The sequence below is a fragment of the Desmodus rotundus genome, chromosome 3 (assembly GCF_022682495.2).
Source record: "Desmodus rotundus isolate HL8 chromosome 3, HLdesRot8A.1, whole genome shotgun sequence".
Taxonomy (NCBI): domain Eukaryota; kingdom Metazoa; phylum Chordata; class Mammalia; order Chiroptera; family Phyllostomidae; genus Desmodus; species Desmodus rotundus.
Window position 1 is genome coordinate 159,515,030 of NC_071389.1, and position 23,887 is coordinate 159,538,916.

Below are 23,887 nucleotides of genomic sequence, written 5' to 3' on the forward strand. Positions count from 1 at the left end.
TGCAGAGCGTGGCACCATATCTGAGATTCCATCAACCTGGTTCACACAGTTGCCCCACCCTGGTGACCCAAGACTCTGCCCCATCTCACTTATGGGCCCACCCAAGTGGTTAACAATGGCTTTTCTACATTAGGCCATGATGCCAAGTAAGCCAGGGAGTCAAAGCAGCTCTACCTAATACATACACAGAGAGGCTGCCACAATGAGGAGACAGAACTATGGCCCAAATGAAAGAACGGAGCAAAACTCCAGAAAGAGAGCTAAATAAAATGGAGATAAGCAATCTATCAGATGCAGAGTTCAAAACACTGGGTATCAGGATGCTCAAGGAACTCAGTGGACACTTCAACAGCATAAAAATGATCCAATCAGAAATGAAGGTTACATTAATTGAAATAAAAGTTTACAGGGAATCAACAGTGGAGTGGATGAAGCTGAGAATCAAATCAATGATTTGGAACATAAGGAAGATAAAAACATTCAATCAGAATAGCAAGAAAAAAGAATTAAAAAAAAAACAAACAAAAAACAAGGACAGAGTAAGGAGTCTCTGGGACAACTTCAAACATACCAATGTTCACCTCTTAAGGGTGCTGGAAGGAGAAGAGACACAGCAAGAAATTGGAAATCTATCTGAAAAAATAATGACAGAAAACTTCCCTAATTTGGTGAAGGAAATAGACACACAAGTCCAGGAAGCACAGAAAATCCCAAACAAGTTGGACCCAAAGAAGACCACACCAAGACACGTCAAAATTAAAATGCCAAAGGTGAAAGAAAAAGAGAGAATCTTAAAAGCAGCAAGACAAAAGCAGAGGGTTTACTTACAAAGGAGTTCCCATAAGACTATCAGCTGATTTCTCAAAAGAAACTGCAGGTCAGAAGGGTCTGGCAAGAAGTATTCAAAGTGATGAAAAGCAAGGACCTACAACCTAGATTACTCTATCCAGCAAAGCTATCGTTTAGAATGGAAGGGCAGACAAAGTGCTTCCCAGACAAGGTAAAGCTAAAGGAATTCATCATCACCAAGCCATTATTACATGAAATGTTAAAGGGACTTATTTAATAAAAAGAAGATCAAAACTATGAATATTAAAATGGCAATAAATTCACAACTATCAACAATTGAATCTAAAAACAAATTAAGCAAACAAACAGAACAGAAACAGAATCATAGATATGGAGATCATTGGATGGTTACCAGTTGGGAGGGGGAAGAGGAAGAATGGGGACAAAGGTGCAGGGGTTAAGAAGTACAAATTGTAAAAAAAAAAAAAGAAAAGAAAAGAAAAAGAAAGAAAAGAAAAGAAGTACAAGTTGCTAGTAATAGAATAGGAAATGGAGTAACCAAAGAACTTATATGTATGCATGACCCATGGACGTGAACTAAGGTGTGTGTGTGGGGGGGGAGGATACTGCCGGAGGGAGTGGGGGTTGCTGGGTAGAGGGGGGCAAAGAGGGAAAAAATGGGACAACTGTTAATAGCATAATCAATAAAATATTTTTTAAAAGAAAAGCATAACTACCCTCTTAAAGTAAGAGAAATTATAAAGCAACAGTAGCAAGAAACCAATGCAATTAGTGTCATGGGCCCTGGCTGCCCCCAAAGAACATGGAACCCAGAGCTTGGTGGGGAAGGAGAGACATGACCTCTGGACAATTCAAGATACAATTGGATCTGAGGCCTCTCCATAAAGCTAGGATTTTTGTGACAGGATAAACTAGAAAAAAAGAAAACAAACAAAAATCACATGTCAGTAAAAGAAAATGACACGGAAACTTCTCTGTCTTGATCTGGGCTCTAGGCAATGAATGCAGTTTCTTCTAAGAATTTATAAACACAGGTCTATCTTCATATGCATTTGAAGTTCTAAATATAAGCTCACAACTCCAGATACAAATTGTATGAGGGAACATGATACTGTGAGCAAGAGTCAGCAGAAACAACATCTTATTAAAGTCCTGAGACCTTATAGACATTAAAACTATCAGTTATAGAAAATAAGATGTTTAAAGAAATAAGAGAGAATGAAAATGTGAGCAATAAACAATCTAATCCTAGGTAGATTTACAAAGAAAACCAGTTTGTTCAATTTTTACAAATTGAACTTTTAAAAATGGAAAATAAAACTGAAATTAAGAACTCAATGGATAGGTTAAACAACAAACTAAAGACAACTGAAATAAGACTTAGAGTCTGAATAAAATAGTCATAATTTCAGATAAAAAAAGATAGTAAAGATGAATGAAAAAAGTTTATGAGAAATGAAAAAAAGCTACCTATGTCCAACTGAGTTACAAAAAATTAGAATAGAGGATAAGCAAAATTCAAAGACATAAAAACTTGTAAAATCCTAGCTCTAATGAAAAGTGCAATTCTCAGAGAGCATAAATTATCTTAAACAGAATAAATTTTAAAACAATCCATACCTAGACAGTTTAGAGTGAAATTGTACATTAAAAGTAAATACATTTTAAATTAAAAATAATCTCTCCCTTGTCCCTTCATACGTTGTCATAAAGATCCAATTTTTTACATCAATGAGAATTTTAACATCAACCTCAATATATATATTAATCACATGTGATAAATGTATAAGAAATCCCTTTAATCTTGTTGATTCTGAAAACCATAAAAATTCGGCTGCATTTTTGCTACTAAATTAATGAAGGTGATTTTGCTCCTTCCTTTACTTCTTAATTCCTTGAAGGAAATGATTCTTGAAGATTTACTTTAGTAAACCTAAAATGGCAGTGCCTAACTACACGGGACTGAGGGTGCCTTGGACACTTCTGCCACATCCATTCATCATTCTGTTAAACATTAAATGTGAGCCTACTATAGGCAAGGAACTCAGGATTAATGGGGTAATTTTCTTTTCAGCCCATTAAAAAGGTAAGTAGTATTGTAGGTGAACACATGCCAGCTATGGGTATAAAAGGAAAAGGTGTTTTTAACTTTTGGCTGTGCAACTTTCATGGGCAAATAATAATTGGTTGTGAAACTCATGAATTCAGTGAATAAAAAAAAATTTTAGAGTAAATAAAACGAAACTTAGAAAGTTAAACATGCTGCAAACAAACTATCCACCCTTAATACCAAGTTTCAACTAAAACCCAATTAATTTAATATTTTTTGACTCTCACTTTTCATAGGGCCCTGATCTTTTTCAAAATCACAATCAAGAATGCTCTACATTAGAACACATGTACTGAAAATATTTTATTTTATTTTTTAACATCTTTTTTATTGTTGTTCAAGTACAGTTTTCTGCCTTTTCCCCCACCCCTGAAAAAAATATTTTTATGTTAGAAAAAATTCTCTACTGAGAGACTCACATGCATTTCTTCAAGCTTGGTCCCAATAGTACCAAGAATTTTTACTGAAATAGCTTATGATTAACTATTTAAATAGAATAAATGAGTACTATTTAAAACCTCCAGATTAAAAAATTACTAAGACCTCATCTGAACTCTAACTTTTAGACAGCAGAAACAATGATAAAGCATTGAAAAACACATGTAGTGTAACAGCTGTTGAAATAAGCACAAGTGGTTTTCTTCTTAGCTTTGCTCAAATAGTGCCAATGAAAGATGCTAATAATAGAATAAAATTTCAGGGCAGAACAACACAAACCATAATTAGAAATCAATGCAGTATAAAACTGTCAAAGTTCCTGGGCAAGAATTATAATTGAGAACCCTCAAAAAAAATATGTGTATGTACGTGTGTGTGAATATATACATACTAATGAAAGTAATGAATACAGAGAAATAATCTTCAAAGTCAGAAATAGCCCTAAAGCTAGAAATAAACACAACTCAATGTAGTCTATGAGGTATATACAGCAAAAGACAATGGAGTGTCTATGTTTAGGAAAAAGGTCAGGAAAAATCGGACATAAAAACGTGGCTTAATGGGGAAAAGCACACATTGATGTTCCTTTCCCTCTCTCCCTCCCTACCCCTCTCTAAAAATGAATAAATAAAATCTTTTTAAAAAAAAGTCCTTAGCACCATTAGTAATCAGGGAAATGCAAATTAAAACCATAAGGAGCTATATTACATATAAAAATATCAATGAACGTCATAAAACACAATGTTGAAGAAAAAAACACAAGACACAAAATAATATATACTGTGTGATTCTATTTTATAAAGGTCAAACACAGACAAACTATACGATAATGTTAGGAATCAATTTAGTGGTTACTTTTGGGAAAAGGGAGGAGGTTTCTGATTATGAGGGAGAATAAAGGGATTCCTGGGGTACTGGTAATACTGTGTTTCCTACACTGAGTGGTAGTATTCGCAAGTGTTTGCTTTGTGAGAAATAACTCGGGTTAACAATTATGTTCTGAATGTCTTTCTGTATATTCATTATAGATCATTAAAGTGAATTCTGTAAAAAGTAATGCATAATAGGAAACATAGAGGAGTTGGGCATAGTCAAACTTCAGCTAATCAGGAAATTAAATGATGCTGAACTGTTCATTTTCTGCCAAGTCTAGATAACTCAGGGATTAGAAATCTTAAATGTCAGATTTGAGGCAGACAAAAAAACCCACAAAACCTATATATAATCTCTCGGATAATTCAAGTAAATAAGTATTCTAAACAAAAATAACATATACTACATTGTCTAATTTCCTGTAACAGTTTAAAAAATAAAATTAAAATAAAGAACATGGGGGAACAACAGCGTAACGGATAACAATATAATTAGCTTCCAATGAACCAGACACTAAACGATCATCAACCTGCTTCTAATCTTTAATTTTAAGTTAAATCTCAGTAGAACCATAAGAGTTTCTTAGTGCAATTTTTAAAACACCTTCTATAAATGAACTGAGAATACCAATTAATGTATACTGTAGTCAGCACGAGGGTATATGAACAGACAAGCTTGTTCTCTCCTTGCACAATACCTGGATTAAAAAACAGTTAAGACGGCAGATGTTACAGTAGGAATCTACATCTTAAAAATGACGGATAAAAAAATGAAGGAAAAAATATGAGAAAATTTTATGTTTTAGGAGTGAGAACAATCTTTTTATGGTAACTCTTGTGTCTAGAAATACAGAATAGGAAGCAGTGAGATAAAAAGCCAAATGGATAATGTAAAAGCAAAATTACAAAGTCCCCCAAAATAACAAAATATTTCATCATAAAATTATTTTTATATTTCATTTTGAACAAATGAGGGAAAAAAAACAAAAAACAAGAACAGAAGTAAACAGCCCTGACCCTGACTCTGATATGAAACGGCCTCTCATAGTTAAACCTATATAAGAAACTTGCTATAAAATATGCCTAAGAAGTAATTTGAAAGTAGTCAATATCCCAAAGCTGAAAAACAGGAAAAGTAACACTTAACACTACCATAGGCACTTCAATAGTGATTTTTCAATATACAAAGGGCGTTCACATAAAACAGCTTAATTCTGAGAGTACGGAATTAACCCCATTTAATAAATGAGAAAAGGGGCTCTAAGAGGTTAAAACACTAATTGGAAGCATCCAGTGCTGACTATGCCACACTACTACTTACAAATGTCCTTAATGCAAAGTACTCAGAGACTAAATAAAATTGCCAACTTATATGAAGGGGAACTGAATAGCAAAGGATAGTACAGTAATTTGGAGCCACTGGAGAAAATCCATACCTAACACTGGTAGGCAGTGGAGGAAGAGGAGAGGTGAAAGAATGAAGCTCGTGCCTGAGTTTATGCCACGGGAAACACCTGTATTGGAACTGCTTTATAATGGGTTACTTTTTGTCGAAGTAATGACATCCCCGGGGAGAAGGTCCAAGATGGCCTCATCTCTTGCAGTACTTGCAGCATTTTAAGCATGGCTCTGATTAGGCTCGCTCTCTTTACTGTCAAATTTTATATTTTTATATATAAATAGTGTCTTAACAGAGTCATCAATTTTCATATTTACAGGTTTATATCAGGTATAAAACAACTAACTTATCTTTACATTTAAAGGCTGAGATACTTGGATTTAATATTTCAAATATGACACAAATTACTCAGTTTTACACTTGCACTTCAGCAACAAGTTTCTGTAGTAGGAACATGACCAGAATCTGAGTGATGAATTATAACATTCAAACACTGCAATCTGGCCAAAATAAGTGATGTATTTGGTATGTGTTATGGAATGAGATTTTTTCAGAGGTAAACCTTATGTGACTGTATTTTACTAAGTCCATATATGTAAAGTCTGAACAAGTGGTTGGTAATAACGGATTGTTAAATAAAGTAGGGTAGACTTGATGTCTAGACAAGATAGTGGTGAGAGCTGCACTTTTAAGAAGTTTGTTACTTGCTCTGATAAAAAAGGAAAAACAAATAATGTTTCTATTATGTAAGGCTAGTATGAAATGCATATACAACAACCGAGTTGCCACTAGTTTGAAAATAATTTCATTTTAACCCATCATGTGTTAAAAGCTGACTCTTTTCCATGTCCCCAACTCTAGTTCACATTTCAGGAAGATGGTACATTTGATTACTTGTCTAGCCCTTTTATTTTAAACGTAAAACAAAAATATCCTACTGAGAAAGAAAGAGCAAAAGCTAGTAAGTGTGCTAAAAACCATCAGCTACTTAGATGGTGACTGAAACCATGCATCGTAAGAAGAGAGCCCCAGAAAAAACACTGACTAAATGTAACAGCTTGCTTACTGAAGAAAACATTTTCTGTACCACTCATTAGCTAATTAACTACCAATTAACAAACACTAATTAACTACTGACTTATCACAGCAATGGTATATTTGAGTTTTCAAAAAACATTTTAACATAAAATCCTTCTGTCCTTATGAAGAGACTAAAGAAAAACTGAAACACCTAAAAATCTATAATTAAATCTGAAATTAGCTACACATAACAACATATACAGAAGAAGCAATTTTAGCTCTATATTTTTCATATGATTTAGATTAGGAAGGGACCTGAGTTTATTCAGTCCAACTCTTTTATTTTGATAAAAAGAAAAGCTAGTAAGCAGCCCATATGGTCACAAAAATGGTGATTGCATAGAATTGAAATTAAAATAAAAATCATCTATTATGTAGCTTGATATAGACTTACAATAAAATTTTATTAATCTGTAAGGCTAATGACCTAGATAGGCAACAAAAGGATTTGTAAGTCAATTTTATTTCCCTTAGCTAATTGGAATAAGAGGTTCCTAGGTAGGTAAGAAATAAAATTTCTTCAATACAACAAGGCTGGCATAGCTATGAGTGACTATACTAAAATAAATGTATATTTGGTTTGAGTCCTTTTAAGTTAAAAGACAGAAAACAAAATAATCTCCCTGATCAAGTTTCTCTTAATACTCTCTATGTTTATATGTCTTAGAACATCTGATTGGCACCCTCTCTGGATTTAAAATAATTCCCATCTACATTTTAATTATAAATCATATAAATATATAATCAACCCTTATTTCAACAGATACTTACTTATAGGTAGAAATACCAGCATTTTCATAAAACAGAATTAGGTTAGGATAATATTGATATAGCCAAAGAATTTTCAAAAATGAATTTGCCTTCATGGTACTTGTTCTTTTCTTAGTTATTATCCACCATCTAAGAAGAAGAGACTTTTTCCCATACAAATGATAATTTTCTGTGATTTGAGGAATACCATAAATAATACATTTAAAGAATATTCTCAGGCATATCCTGCAACTGTACTAGTTTTGATTATATTAACTGTTTCTACTAATTTTTTAAAATTTTTATTTATTTTTAGAGAGAGGGGAAGGGAGGGAGAAAGAGAGGGAAAGAAACATCAATGTGTGGTTGCCTCTCGTGTACCCCCTACTGGGGACCAGGCCTGCAACCCAGGCATGTGCCCTGACTGGGAATCGAACCAATGACCATTTGCTTTGCAGTCTGACACTTAATCCACTGAGCCACACCAGCCAGGGCTCTACTAATATAATTTTTTAGAATGGTTGACAATGATCGCCACTAAGCAAACGACTAAGATTTTCTGCAATCATATACTTCAGTTATTCTCCAACTTGCACACCATTAAAATCGTGAGAGGTTAAAAGGTACTCTGGTGATCTCTTATGTAGTTATTAAAATAATCTACACAGCACTTTATAAGACATATAAATATAGGCCTTCAACACCCACAGTATTAAACCACCCCAAAACTGCTCATTTTAAGTATAATAACTTTTATTTAAAAAATATACACATAAAACTTTTTTTAAATGTGAAGAAATCAGAGGAACTGTATTTTAAAACATGGCTCACAAGGGATTATATATACATCTTTGAGTAGGGGATACGGACACAGACTGGTCCCTAAGATACACTGAATAGGGAACATGGTATGCCATTTATATTTAAAGAACAAGTATGGAGACATAGAAACCAACCCTTATCTTTACTCATTTGGATTAACTGTGCTCCAGATGTGTGGGTGAAGTGTTTGCGTATGTGTATGTACACACAAATACATAAATACTATATATAATTTATATATACACACACACATATATGCATATCACATATGAGTATACCTATATGCTAGGAAGAATATTGGGCAGCCAAGACTTATGGGTGAGAAGCAAATTTGTTTTTCACTGCATAATTACTTGTGCCTTTTGAATTTTATACTTCTATCTGTTATTACTTAAAATATAGCCTTCAAGGGATGGGGGGAGGATATTTAACATAAACCAAATCAGAGCACATACTTCCGAGATATGACTGTAACTTTAGTTCCTAACTAAATCCTTATTACTGTCAGTATAATCAACTATTCATAACTGAAAAGAAAGACGTTCAGAAATATTTGTTTGGGGTGACAGTTACAGTGTTAGAACTGTCAACACTCATCCAAGTGAATATTTAAGATTTATGCATTTTATTGTATATCAATTATACCTATTTAAAAATTGACAGATTAGAACTTATTTAACTCACATAAAAGGTGGCACTTTTCAATCTTTTAGCACAGTATAAACTATAGAAGAATGTAAGAAAAGTCACCTCCTTCCAACTCCTTGTTTCTCCGAATATGGTCCACAGACTAGTATTAATAGAATCATCTGGGACACTGTTAGAAATTCCCATCTCAAATCCATCCCAGATCTGCTGAGTCAGAATAGGTATTTTAACAAGCTCCCCAAGTGATTTATGTGCATATTAAAGTTTGTGAAGCTCTAATAACCCACTTACCAGAATATTTATGGCAGAAATCAAAGAAGCTCTACAGATGTACAACAAAGGCAGAGAAGCACAATTTAAGTACTGAGCCTTGAGGGTGAAGAGATGGAAGATTCTTTGTTCAAGACTAGTTCGCACAGTCAAATATCTTTAATAAACTCCAGCCACACACTAACTATCCTTAGCAGTTGTTTTATTAGGAGGATTTTAGCTACCCTGACACTCTTAGGCAAGAGACCTGCTAGGCAGAACAAGCATATGCATATTATATATGCATATTCTAGATCTACTCAGATTATCTGATTCCATCTGAAGTGGAAGATAGGGAGTCAAATCCAGATCTTGTAATATCAGTGCAGAATTACAAAGAAACTTGTGCCATCATTAGATGCCAGGACCCCAAGAAACAGAGGCTATAGCTAAGTACAATTTTATCAAAGTGTGAAGGACCTTGCAAATCTTAACCACAAGAAAGTTCCAAAGAGTTAAAGAGTAAATATTGCTTTATCCCTGGAGATGCAGTAGATGGAAGAAGGGTATGTAATAATGGAAAATTTCAATTTGTATGGTTCATTCAACTCAACAATTTGTTAAAAGACACGATTCTTCACTGGCAAAATATCAAGTAGTGAGATGTACTTTCAAATTAAATAATTCAGTAACAGTAAGTATGTTAGGACTTGAGAGATACCAGTCAAGGGATTAGTGCCAAAAACCTGAACTGGAATATGATCACCCATAATTTTGTGGGTTAAACTCTCTAGGAATTAAAATAATAACAGGAGAAATTCTGAAACTTGCCTAAGTTCAGAAGCTAGGAAGCAAGGAAACTAACCCAATAATTAAATATAAAAGATGGCCCAAATTAGTTAAGAGGTGTCAATATGGGGAAAAGGAGGGGGAAAATGATATACTATAGGATTCCAAAGCATAAGGAGGCTAATTTTTTTAAATGTATTGTGGCAAAGAATGTATGATATCCACTGAAGGATATTCAAGTAAAAATGGGGTGATTTAGATGATCTCTAGGAACACAATATTCAGATGCAACCTGATGTCTTCTGGCTCCAGGATTTGAGACAGTGGTTTTCTGCCATATCTGACCATAACCTTGGGAGCTTTGTCAAAAAGCACCTGTACCCTCAACCTTACCAAATTTTTATATGCACAGGGATGAGATAGCAAAAATATGGCAAAGGACATATTTTCTAACACTGTATCTCCATATGCATGCCCTTAAACATCAAATCACTGCATTTGTAGGCATTTCAAATTACACCAAATTTTGACCTGGGGACTTAGTTTATTTGATATTGTAATACTGCCACAAGTTAATGACTTTTGGGGACTCAAGGGCTGAAGGATCTGATTTACATAAGCCCTCAAAACATTATATGTGGTAATTTATCTTTACAAGATATCTGAACATATTTACCATACTTTACATAACGAGAGAAAAAGCAGCTCAAGTATTACACCAAAATTTACATTTTTACATTATTCTGAACTTGATTTGTTTGGGGCTATTATTCTTTTTTAAAAGTACTTCAAGCATCTGAAAAAATTATAAAGAATAACTTCTGGCCCTGGCTGGTGTGGCTCAGTGAATTGAGCACTGACCTGCAAACCTAATGGTCGCTGGTTTGATTCCCAGTCAGGGCACACTCCTGGGTTGCAGGCCAGGTCCCCAGTTGGGAGTGTGCAAGAGGCAACTGATCGATGTATCTCTCATACATCGATGTTTCTCTCCCTCTCTTCCCCTCTCTCTAAAAATATATAAATAAAATCTTTAAAAAAATAAATGGGTTTCATATTTTGTGTAACTGCTAAGCTAGCCTCTACATCTAACTAACAACTCACCTTTTCAAGATCAAGTAGATCAACTATGAATAATAATGAGATAGTACAGATATTAATAAGCCACAACCCAAAACAATACTCTCTCCCCTGTTATTCAGTCAAGTTTTTCAACCAGTTATTTTCTTAAGAGAAGCTCCTTTAAAGAATTGCAAATGAGGTGAAAAAGAGAAGTAATATTAAGTCATTGATTCAATAAACATTAATCAAGCACATTTACTAAGTGCTGGGCCTAGGCACTCTGTTGGGTGGTCAGGTTAAGATGCAGTGTCTGATTTCAAATGACTTAGAGACTACTTCAAAGTTTGCTTCTAGGCTTATGACTCCATCCATCATCCATACAACAAATATTCCCCATGAGCCCACTTCATGCCAATCACTAGGTAATGGAGATAAAGCAATAACAAAGTCCTTGCTCTCATGGAGCTTCCATTACGGTGTGGGGAGATAAGCAAACAAATAAAAACATATGTCAAGTAGAAAAAAAAAAGCTACAAAGAAAAATAAATCAGTAAAAAAGACAGAAGGGCAATAATTTCATACAGGGTGACGATATTCATATGCATACTGAAGATACATTCTGTGAGTAAACCTTTTATCTATGCTCTCATTTAACCGATATCTTGAAAGGCACCAATCCATCTTCACAACAAATTAAACATTTTCCCAGTCTCCATTTTCCTTATATTCCTCCAAGCATCTGATACTGCTGATCACCTCCATTTTGAAAACCTACTGGTTTCCTTGACAAATTTCCTATCCATGTTCTTAACTTTAGCCATTAGGGTGGGATCAATATAAGCTCTACAATCACACCTAGAATTTAATTAATGTCTTCTCCTGTCCAACCTAGGGAAATAGATTTTAATTGATGTGGAATTGGACAGCACCTTGAGAAAAGATTTAATTCTGTTCTTAATTTCTAATAATTTTTAGAAGCTTATATTATAATGTAACATTTACTCATGGCACTGGAGAGAAACATCAAAAGCAAACCCTTGTACAACATGTTACCTGGTATAAAGCTCTTTTACAACTTATTCATTTACTCCTCATAAAGTATAATTCCCTATGAGGCAGGCAATATTTCCATACTGAAACACTTTAAATTTTGCTATGCATAATGAGCAAAGTGAGGAGGATTGAAGAAAAAATGACAACTATTTTTTTAATCTTCAGTAAGGCAAAGCCTCAAGGCTTACTCCATTCCAAAATTATATTTCACACTGTAGGTTTTGTCCTTTAACTATTCCTTAAGTAATCTATTTAATCAATTAAAAGCAAGATCCTAACTTTCAAGAATGACATCATTAAAGTTAGATTTAAATACCTATAATTTATTTTTAATATTTGAAAAATGCTTACAAGTATAATGAAAAACGTAAGAAACATCTGTAATCCCAATATTCAAAAAAATTGCTAATATTTTAGAATATTTAATATTCCTTTTAGCCCATCCCTATTCATTTTAAGTTTTAAAATTGCTCCGTACTAACTAGAATATTAACATTCTCTAAAAAAGAAGCTGGCTTTTTATTTAGAGTAATAAATAAGTAAACAGAGTCAGGGACTAAACTGGTCAAATGGTGAAATCAAACAATGTTTATAATTTTTAAAATTAATTTCAGAGTATTTATTCAATAGCTATTTACTGTAAATACCATATGCAAAGTGATAGGAACAAAAGATTATGTACCCTAAGGATACTGGATTCTTTACCTGTTCAATCTCTTTGGTTTTTGATGCTATTGCTTTAGAGCGACTGTTTAGCTGACTGTCTTCGAATAATTCTATGCCGTCTGTTGCATTTGACTCAGGTTCTTCTGGCTGGTCAATGAACAGTGGTGCCGTGGATCCTGCCTTTAAGAAGAATTCATAATCTTTAATTGCTTTCTTAAAGAACATAGCATTTCAGATGACTTGTATAGGCACTAACTGGCAGATATATTAAGAGAGTGTGCTAAATTTAACCTGTCTTAAGAAAATGCTCTCAATTTCATTATGCATAATAAGCACATGTGAGGAGAATTAAAGAGGAACTGATTGGTAACTTTAAAAACTTTAGGTAACACAAAATCTCTAGGCTTATTTCATCCCAAATTTACATTTCAGGTTATATTAAGACACACTTAGAAGGTTCTGTCCTATAACTATTCTTTTAGCAATCTCTTTAAGAAACACTGAAGAGAAAAAGTCCAATCAGAACTGAGGGGTATGTGCACACTTGAACAATTATATTAAAAGGAACATGGAAAAGGGTTCTGTTTTCAGAAGTTGAAACTATCTTGCTCCTGTAGCCTAAGAATTTATTGAAATAAATAAAAACAATCTCCGAAAGCAATAATCATCTCTTCTATTTTAGAACAATTCATTGATGAATTATCCCACAAAAAGCCTACAGCCAATTATTTTACTAACTAAAAACACTTGATAAAAAGAATTAAATGAGGAAAGACTATTATTTTAATTACACTTGTTCGTTTCTTCGTAACTTTACTACATAATAAATTCCGAGCACTGCTCTGGGAACAGTGGCTATACTAATGAACAGAAGAGACAAAAGTTCCTGACATCATGTAGCTTGCAGTAAGCAGTAACTTAGAAAGAGTAAACTGTTTGAGCTCATGTATTTAAATGGTGCATGTTTTAGGTGGGTGGGAGGTAAGGGTAGAAATAAGAACTATGTACTTATTATAACACAAGTTTATAAAACACGTAGGACTTTTGTGATTCAAGTTGTGGCAAACAGCAGTAGATTTAGAATAGTCATAAGACATATAATAATTATTGGTACTCTTCACCAGTAAAAGCAGTGGCATTCCACACCTAGTGTGTTGTATACTGCCACAACTTCTTTAGAGAATAATTTGGCAGCATTTATCCATATTCAGCACATGTCCCTCTCACCCAACAAAGTCAGAAAGAGAAAGACAAATACTGTATATTCATACTTTTATGTGGAATCTTCAAAAAGAAAAAAAAAACATACAGAAAAAGACCAGATTTATGGTTACCAGAGGTGGGGGGTTTGGGTGGGAGTGGTGGGGGGAATTGGGTGAAGGTGGTCAAAAGGTACAAACTCCCAGTTACAACATAAATAGTACTGAGAATGTGTACACTGACCTAAGGTATATCTGAAAGTTGCTAAGAGAGTAAATCCTAAGACTTCTCATCACAAGGGAAAATACACTTTTTTTTTTCTTTTTGGAGGGTAGCTAAATGAGATGGTGGATATTAACTAAACTTACTATGGTGATCATTTCACAATATATTTATATATATAAAAGTCAAGTCATTATGCTATACACCCTGAATTTACACAGTTCTCTATGTCAATTATATCACAATAAATCTGCAGAGGAAACTTATTAATAATTAAATTTAGTTCAATTAATTGGTTATAAAATCCAAGGTACTGTAGGGAAAACAAGATAAGTGGTTTGAGGCATATTCAATATATAGAATTAGACAAGTAAAAATAATTTTTTAATAAAGGCAATACAAGGTCATCAGTGAAATACAAATGGTATAAAATTTTACCATAGGAAGGGGAGAAAAATGGAATCAAGAAAGATCTTGAGTCTTGTTATCTCAAGCACTACTGACTCCACTGAATGAATGTGAATGAGGAGCGTGAAGATGGGCATTCTTCACTGGGGACAGAACAAGCAGAGATACTAAAGCAGAAAATGACACTTTACTTTTATTTATTGGTATTTTTAGAGAGCGAGCGAGAGAGAGAGAGAGAGAGAGATTTGTTGTTCCACTTATTTCTGCATTCATCGGTCGATTCTTGTATGTGCCCTGACCAGAGATCGATTCTCCAACTTTGATATATTGGGACGATGCTCTAAGCAACTGAGCTAACTGTCCAGGGCCCTAAAATGACACCGTATATGCGGAAAACATGTAATTCATATTTTCACACTTAAATAAAAATGTTTAAATTTTCTTCTACAGCAAAAAACACCCTGTTCTACTGGGGCATTCTGATAGCCTTTAAATAATTTGCTTTTCATTCTGATAGCCAAAAGGAAACTCCCTTGGCCATTTGTTTTAGGAGAGTAAATTATATCCCTACAAAACTCATTTGACTGTAAACTCCTTGACAGCTAGGATGGTGTCTATAATGCAGGTTTGACATGAGTAGATGAATTTAAATCAACTATGAGAAAGCCAGTACAGTATTATTTTCTGAAACATGTGCCTTAACACACTAATCTTAAAATATGCACTGTGAAAAAAATTCCATGTTTGATAAATTATGCAAATTTTATTTTTCATCCTCCTTTTACAGAACACAGTTGAGCATATTAATATATTAAAAATCTCTAAAAAAGTGCTGAATAATCAAAATCAACCTAACTTTTTAAAATCTAGCATTTCCCAAACATACTGGCTAAAAGAAACTTCCTTTCCTTCCTCAGACCATTAGGACCCTTCAGAATTACTATTTTATCAAATACTTTGAGAAATTCTCTATTAGTGGCCACAAGACAAAATTATAAAACCAACCAGAAGAATGAACTACAACATTCCTGAATATTTACATGTATCACTAAAGATATCATTAATTTCACTGGACCTCACCTAAAAACTACCTGATCTCCCAACCAAAGTGCTTAAACCTATATTGGTGGCAGCAAGAGAAAAGAAACTGGAAACCTAAATATTTAATCTCTCTCTCTACTCATAAAAATGATCCTACACAATGTTTCTGAAGTACAAAATTAATCAGCTAATATAAAATATTGTCACAACTAAATTTAAACACGCACACACACATATACACACAGTGCTATACCAAACTCTTTCCAAGCATTAAAGTCCTTTTTTCCTTCCAGTTTTTTCTTTCAAATCAGATATGAGTTTATAGAACCAAGGTCAAAATTCTCAAAAAGTCTATATTGCAAACAGCATGGAACACTGAAATAAGTAATTATTTAACAACTACCCAAGAACAAATGTTAACTATCTGAGCAAAATGTTAACACAGTATGGTGGAATTAAGCTTTTCAACAAAAAACAGAATATAAAATATTTAAATAAAAAATATAAAATAAAAATTTCCCAACTGCTTTATTTCTAGCATGAAAAAGTATCCATGTAACTTGAAAAATACTTTAGATAATTTTGTTGCTGCCTCTCAACATTAAGGCCTGCTTGAGTGTGGTTGGTAGGGTAATAATATGGGTGTAATAATTTATAGTTTTAATTTGAACATTTCACCTAAAATGTCATATGGTGTGCTTGAGTGTGATATTGTTATGTTACAGAGTTACATGCTTATGATTTTGTAATTAACAAAAGGGGTGTTATTTGTGCCAGACCCTGTATATCTTAATAAAACCTTGCTCATTGAAGATAAAGTATTTAATAAAAAACAATGTAGTATTTTTGGAGGTTTTTGATTTTCAGTACCCTGAGAAAAATTATCAGTTCTCCAAAACAGCAATTATGAAGCATTTATATCTACTGCTAATATAAAAACCATTATTCTAAATTATCAAAGAAAATAAGCAAAATGACCATATTAAATGCATCACTGTATTTTATTCATGCATTTAAATAGTACTGGAAAGGTACCAAAGAGGAACAGCTTGATGTTTTTGAACAATTTACTAAAAAATATGTACAAATATTGATTTTACAGCTACAACAACATGAAAACCTTGACCTACTTAAGAATAATTGATCTTTAAATTACAAATAAAAAGAAAGTCTCCATTTGCATAAGTATGGATGGGGTCAGTACTGATTTGTCCTTTCCAGGAGCAGCGTACGTTAGTTATTTTGGAAAGGATCTTTTCATAGACTATGAAGATGTATAGAGGGATATAATTTGTATATCGAATTCCAATGCTTGATCCCTTTTATCAGGACATTCCACGAAAGGCATCAAAAATATACTGAAAAGCTCTAAATCTCTTCCAAAGAAACATAATTTGTCATGGTACAAAGATTTTTATATTCTCTGCCTATCATGTCAAAATAATTCCTCAAGCACCAAATCCTGAAGCTTAATTTTGCCTATAAAACATCCATATTTCCGTACTAGAGATTTATAGGTTATAAAGAAAATTTTTAGTTCATTTTCAATTATTACAACACAAACACTTCAGAAACAGTATTCTAAGGACCTAAAAACACTCTAATCTTTTGGTACTCCAGTTTCATCAAAGGTCATAGTAACCCAAACAATGCATAATTTCATTTCTGGGGTATTTATGAAATATTTTATATAGACTAGACCATATAACATAAATACAGTCCAAGACCCAAAGTCTAATTAGATTCTGTTCTGAATTCACTCGTTTATGACTAGTGGCTTAGCATAATTTCTAGAGATACATTTAACAGTGAAGCCTATAAAAGCAGCATATAAATAATGCATTTTCCTCTTAATTCATATTTATACTATTGTTACACTTCTAAACTACTGAAGGCATTATCACAGTAGAATTATTGAATTCAATCATTCTTATTCATACTATTACTATGTGATAAATTTTAATAATCCATAAGGATATTTTCCCCAAATATATTTTAAAATACTAGAACCAAATATTTTCTGCCCATAATTTAAAATCTCGACTAAACTCTCAGCTGTGAAACAGAAGGGAGAAATTGCACCTTACCTCGTACTCAGAAATGTCAGGTAAGTTACTCTCATCTACCTTCTCTAGCTTTTCAGCAGCCCACTTGCTTGCAGCTTCAGCGTGTTCCTTTTCATTCAGGAACTTGGATTTGTCTAACACCTAATCAAAACAAAAGAACGGTCCTGATACAATTCTCAAGGGCTTTTAAACTTCAAATACATTAAGAAGTATATCCCACTTACACTTAAAATCATGTAAGCCTTCAAATACATATAGAGAATAAGTACATGTTTTATTTGCTTTTCAAAAATATACAACATAGATTTCTTTACATAGCAATTCCTTTGGGACATATAGCCTAGATCTCTTAATTCCATTTACATAAAAGTCCAGAAATTCATCTGAGGAACAAAACAAATGACACTAACAATGAACTACTATATTAACAGTATTTAGAACATATAAAACATCATATAGATTTCAAATTTCTATCTTTAATTATATTCAATGAAATAAATAATGCCAAACCCCATCAAGCTAAATTACTAATATAAAGAAAAGCCCAGATATGCTGTTTTTATAATTTGTAATAATTTATATAAATCCTCTTTACACAAAATCAATAGACTAATATTTCATTTTTTATTACTACAATTACTTCCCTTCCTCAACAACATACAACACTGAACAAGAAATGGGATATGGAGTTACACACAGACCTGGGTTCAGATGGCAGTTTCATCACTTGCCAGGTAAATGATTTATGGCATTGTGAGTCTTAGTTTCATCATTTACAAAATAGGGGTTAGTAATATTCAGTTTTACTAGACTTATCGGGGTGATCATTTTCTAAATTATATAAATGTCTAATCTCTATGTTGTATACCTGGAACTAATATAGTGCTGTATAAAATTTTTTAAAAATTAACAATATTCCCTATATTACACAGTAGTTGTGAGAATCATAAGAGCTAACAGAACTGAAAGCATCTAGCAAGTGTTTGGTACTCTAGTTTTTCTTTCTTTTCCATATTCATTGTTATAAATCTGTTATAAAAACTAAAACGTATTTAAAAATCAATCAGTTCATGGTATCAATATAAAAATGAAGAAAATAAAATGGGGTTTTTCTGATCACTTATGATTCTCCTAATGCTTTTTACAAACCTGTGTTACAGAAAAAGAGGTAAAAATTGTAAGACACAAATTAGAAAAATTCTTTCCTTAGGCCCTTGTGGTAACTCCCTGACTCCATCCTGGTTCACTAGCACACATTTTCATCAATTAGGACCTTCACCTCTAATCTTGTCCCCGCCTCTTCTCAAAAGTCACATCACTGATTCCAAAAATATCTCCTCTAGATTGCAGGGCCAGTAATCCCCCTGTTATGGTACGCTACCATCTATAAAATGCTTTCATATAAAAACCAAAACTAATATTTTAATTAAATGTTACTCCACGAAGGTGGCTAGGGTAGACTTTATTACCCAAATTATAAGCCAAGAAACTGAATGTCAAAAACAACCAGTGATTTCTCAAAGTTACTGTGCTGAGCTAGAAACTTAAAACTAGGTCTTCTAGAACAAAAAGGCCCTTGACCTCCTTCCACAGCTTATTCAAATCATCAGCCTACTGGTGTGCCATCCATAATGTTTCCTGGAAGATAATAACAATGCATTTAGGTGGAGTGATTCCACAGCTATTAAAGAAGCCTAAATCTCTAACTCCAAAGCCTCACCCATACATAAACTTAAAAATGTGTGAGTAATATCTTTATTATTACTTAGGAATAGAGTTTAACATTTTTTTTAAGTTAAAAGAAAAACATGTACAAATGTATCAAAGAAAAAAATTATACCTCATTTTTGGGGGGTATCAGTTTTGAAGAGAAAGTTATAAAGACAAAACAAACATTATAAGTTATCTCCAGTAATAAAGGAAGCAAAATCTTCTATAACTCAATCCTCTACTCATCCATCATTAAATCTGTATATTTGAAAACCTCACTCGAAACTTTTACCTGGCTTGTGTGGCTCAGTGGATTGAGTGCCCGGCCTGTGAACCAAAGTGTCACCTGTCTGATTCCCAGCCAGGGCACATACCTGGGTTGCAGGCCAGGTCTCCAGTGGAGGGTGTGAAAGAGCCAACCACACATTGATATTTCTCTCTCTTTCTCCCTTCCTTTCCCTCCCTCTAAAAACAAATAAATAAAATCTTTAAAAAAAGAAACTAACTTTTAAAAGCAGAAAATAAGTTCTGAACAAAGGCCCCTGACCTCCCTACATGAGGACAACCATAATGTTTAAAAGAAAAATTCTTCCACCAAATCAGGAAATCTAGGTAATAAAGCTTTCCACAACTACCATGTAATTCTGGGCAAAAGATGACAGGAGGCTGTACTTTCCAAATACATAAAATGATTATAGATCTAAAATTCTGAAATTCTGATTCCACCTTAAGACAAAAATGCAAACATCTATATAAACCGTCAGACAAAAATATCTAAAATCTGAAGTTAAGAACAATCTAACAATAGCCAGGGCGGGGGTGGGGGGTGGGGGCGGGGACAGTGGGTAGAGGGGATTACAGGAACTACTATAAAGGACACATGGACAAAACCAAGGGGGAGGGTGGAGAGGGGGGAGGGAGGGGGGTTCAGCTGGGGTGGGGTGGAGGGATGGGGAGAAAAGGCATACAACTGTAATTGAATAACAATAATAAATAAAAAAAAAATCTAAAATCCATTATCATTGTTGCCCATTAAACATTTTTTAACATGTGCCACAAAATGTTATATTGTAACATATTTACATGGCATTCTAGTTCAGGGGAAATGAATATTTCATGTATCATAATTTAAATAATCAGAGTGACATGGATGAGCAAATACTACTTGCTCATCTTTCATTTCTTTATGAAAAGAAAAACAAGCCACTCTTTCAGGTGGATAAAGCACCCTTGACAGAGTAAGACAAAAAACAAAAAAACCCAATCATTCTTTCCCCTTCAAAACCCAGCATTCTAAAATCCTCAGACTTCTGGGAAAGCTCTAAAGACACAAATTGTCACAAAGACACCTTTTTCTTTTTTTCCCCTTTGAGGCAGAGAAGAGCTGTACCCTGAACACCAGCATAGACTGCTAAGTGATATCCACTCTTGCTGAAAAACCAAACGTATCAAAGACAGAAAAACAAAAAGTAAGGAAGAGAATAGATGTAGTAATAGTAAGAGTATGAGGTTAGTGAAGAGAATCTCTATAGAGAACAGATAGAGCAACACCTCAAAATTTTTAAGTGTTGAAGATTAGAACCATGAATCATCTTTTCAACATGTTTTGGGTTGCTGGGAAGGTAAGACTTGGAAAAATGAGGTAGTGAAGAGTAGTTATGTCCTTGAGGAAATTATTTAACTTCTGAGCCTTTTCTATAAAATGGAGGTAATACCTACATTTTAAAACTGCAAGATAATTATAACCATAGTGTTAGAAAACAGCTGCCTCCCCTCACATAATTACAATGACTTTTTTGTGGTGAGAAAGTTTAAGATATCTTAGCAACTTTCAAGTATATAATACATTATTAACTATAATCACTATGCTATACATTAGATCCCTAGAATTCATCTTCTAGCTAGAAGTCTGTCCTCTTTGACCAACATCTTTTATCCAATCCCCCACCCCAGTCCCTGGTAACTACCTGTCTCATCTCTGTTCCTGTGAATCTATTTTTAGATGCCCCATATATGAGTGAGATCATACAGTACTGTCTTTCTCTATTTCACTTACTGGTGGTTAGAACTTTTTCATACCTGTTGGTCATTTGTATTATACCTTCTATGGAAAAATTTCTATTCAGATTCTCTTGACTATTTCTTAATAGAATTTTTTGGGTTTTCCCTATTGAATTGTGTAAGTTCTTTACACATTTCAGATATTAATCCCTTGTCAGATATGTGATTGGTAAATATTTTCTTCCATTCTGTAAGTTGCCTTTTCATTTTGTTGGTGATTTCCTTTGATGTACAGAAACTTTTTAATTTGATGTAGTCCCATTTGTTTGTTTACTTAGTTTGTTTGGGGTTTTTTGCCTTTGCATTTGGTGTCAAATCCAAAAACTCACTACTAAGACCAATGTTAAGCAGCTTACCACCTAGGTTTTCTTCTAGGACTTCTAAGGTTTCAGGCCTTATATTCAAGGCTTTAATCTACTTAGAGTTGATTATTGCTTATAGTGTAAAATAGGAGTCCAATTTTATTCAAGTATGTGGCTACCCAGTTCTCTCAACAGACATTACTGAAAAGATGGTTTTATATTCCTCATTCCTTTGTTGTAAATTAATTGACCATATATGCATGGGTTTATTTCTGAGGTCTCTATTTTGGTCCATTAATCTGTGTGTGTGTGTTTTTAAGCGATATTGTTCTGATCACTATAGCTTTGTAATATAGTTTGAAATCAGTAACTGTGATGCCTCCAGCCTTGTTCTTCTTTCTCAAGATTACTTTGGCTATGTGGGGTCTTTTTTAGTTGTGTACAAATGTTAGGGTTGTTCTATTTCTGTGAAAAATGACACTGGAATTTTGATAGGGATTGCATTGAATCTGTAGGTTCCTTGGATAGTGTGGACATTTTAACAAATTTATTTTAGGGCTTGGGAAAGTTTGTACATTTTTCCCCCTTTATTACTTATTTTTTTCTTATAGTTTATGCTATTATAGATGCCCTATTTTTTCACTCTTTATCACCCTCCACCCAGCCCACTCCCCACTTCCATAGTCAGTCCTCACACTGCTGTCCATGTCTAAGGGTACTTCGTGTATGTTCTTTGACTAATCCCTTCACCTTCTTTCAATCTGTCCCCATCTTCCCCCTCCCCTCTCACAGCTGTCAGTCTATTCCATGATTCCATGCCTCTGGTTCTATTTTGCTCATTAGTTTATTTTGTTCATTAGATTCCTCAAATGAGTGAGATCATAGATTTGTCTTTCACTGAGTGACTTACTTCACTTAGCATAATAGTTTCCAGTTCTAACCATGTTTTCGCAAAGGGCAGGAATTCCTTCTTCTTTCTGCAGCATAGCATTCCATTGTGTAAATATACCTGTTTTTTAATCCATTCATCTACTGATGGGCATTTATGCCGTTTCCAAATCTTGGCTATTGTAAATAGCACTGCTATGAACATAAGCATGCATAAATTCTTTTGAATTGGCATTTCGGGATTCTTGGGGTATATTCCAAGCGGTAGAATCGCTGGATCAAAGGCAATTCCATTTTTAATGCTTTGAGGGAACTCTATACTGTTTTCCACAGTGTCTGCACCAGTCTGCATTCCCACCGACAAAGCACTAGGGTTCCCTTTTCTCCGCATTTGTTTGTTGACTTATTAATGATAGCCATTTTGGCAGGTGTGAGGTGATAGCTCATTGTAGCTTTAATTTACGTCTCTCTGATGGCTAGTGATGTTGAGCATCTTTTCATATGTCTATGGGCCATCTGTATGTTCTCCTTGGTGTCTATTTAGGTCCTTTGCCCATTTTTAAATTGGATTGTTTGTCTTCCTGGTTGAGCCATATGATTTCTTTATATACTTTGGAAATTAAAGCATTGTCCAGTATATCATTGACAGACACGTTCTCCCGTACAGTCGGTTCCCTTTTCACTTTGATTCTGGTTTCTTTAGCTGTGCAGAAACTTTTTAATTTGATGTAGTCCCATCTGCTTATTTTTTCCTTTATTTCCCTTGTACCAGGATATGTATCAGCAAAAATATGCTACGTGGGGTATCTAAAATTTTACTGCCTATGCTTTCTACTAGGATGTTTATGATACCCCAAGTTATATTTAAGTCTTTTATCCATCTTGAGTTTATTCTGATGTATAGTGTAAACAGGTGGTCCATTTCTTTTTTTCTGCATGTGCCAGCCCAGTTCTCAGCACAATTTATTGAACTGTCTTTATTCCACTGTATGCTCATGCTCCCTTTGTTGAATATTAATTGACCATAAACACATGCATTTATTTCTGGGATCTCTATTCTGTTCCAACGATCTATGTGTCTGCTTTTATGCCAGTACAAGGCTGATTTAATTACTATAGCCCTGTAGTATAGTTTGATATCAGGTAGCATGATTCCTCCAACTTTGTTCTTTGTCAGGATTGCTGTTGCTATGCGTCAGGCCAAGGTCAGACCCCACCTGTGTTTTGCTCCAGGACACCCTGCC

General features: G+C 33.9%; 1 protein-coding gene across 8 annotated transcripts in view; it reads right to left on the bottom strand.

The window, feature by feature from the left end:
- PPHLN1 (periphilin 1) overlaps window positions 1–23,887 on the bottom strand; it is a 103,919-nt gene that overhangs the window by 24,141 nt on the left and 55,891 nt on the right. For all 8 annotated transcript variants that reach the window (XM_053921602.1, XM_024575905.3, XM_045184230.2 and 5 more), the window contains 2 exons: window positions 17,704–17,823; window positions 12,785–12,925 (listed from right to left, as the gene is read on the bottom strand). In XM_053921602.1, coding sequence (XP_053777577.1) covers window positions 12,785–12,925; window positions 17,704–17,823 — 261 coding nt within the window. The remainder of the gene's footprint in view (window positions 1–12,784; window positions 12,926–17,703; window positions 17,824–23,887) is intronic.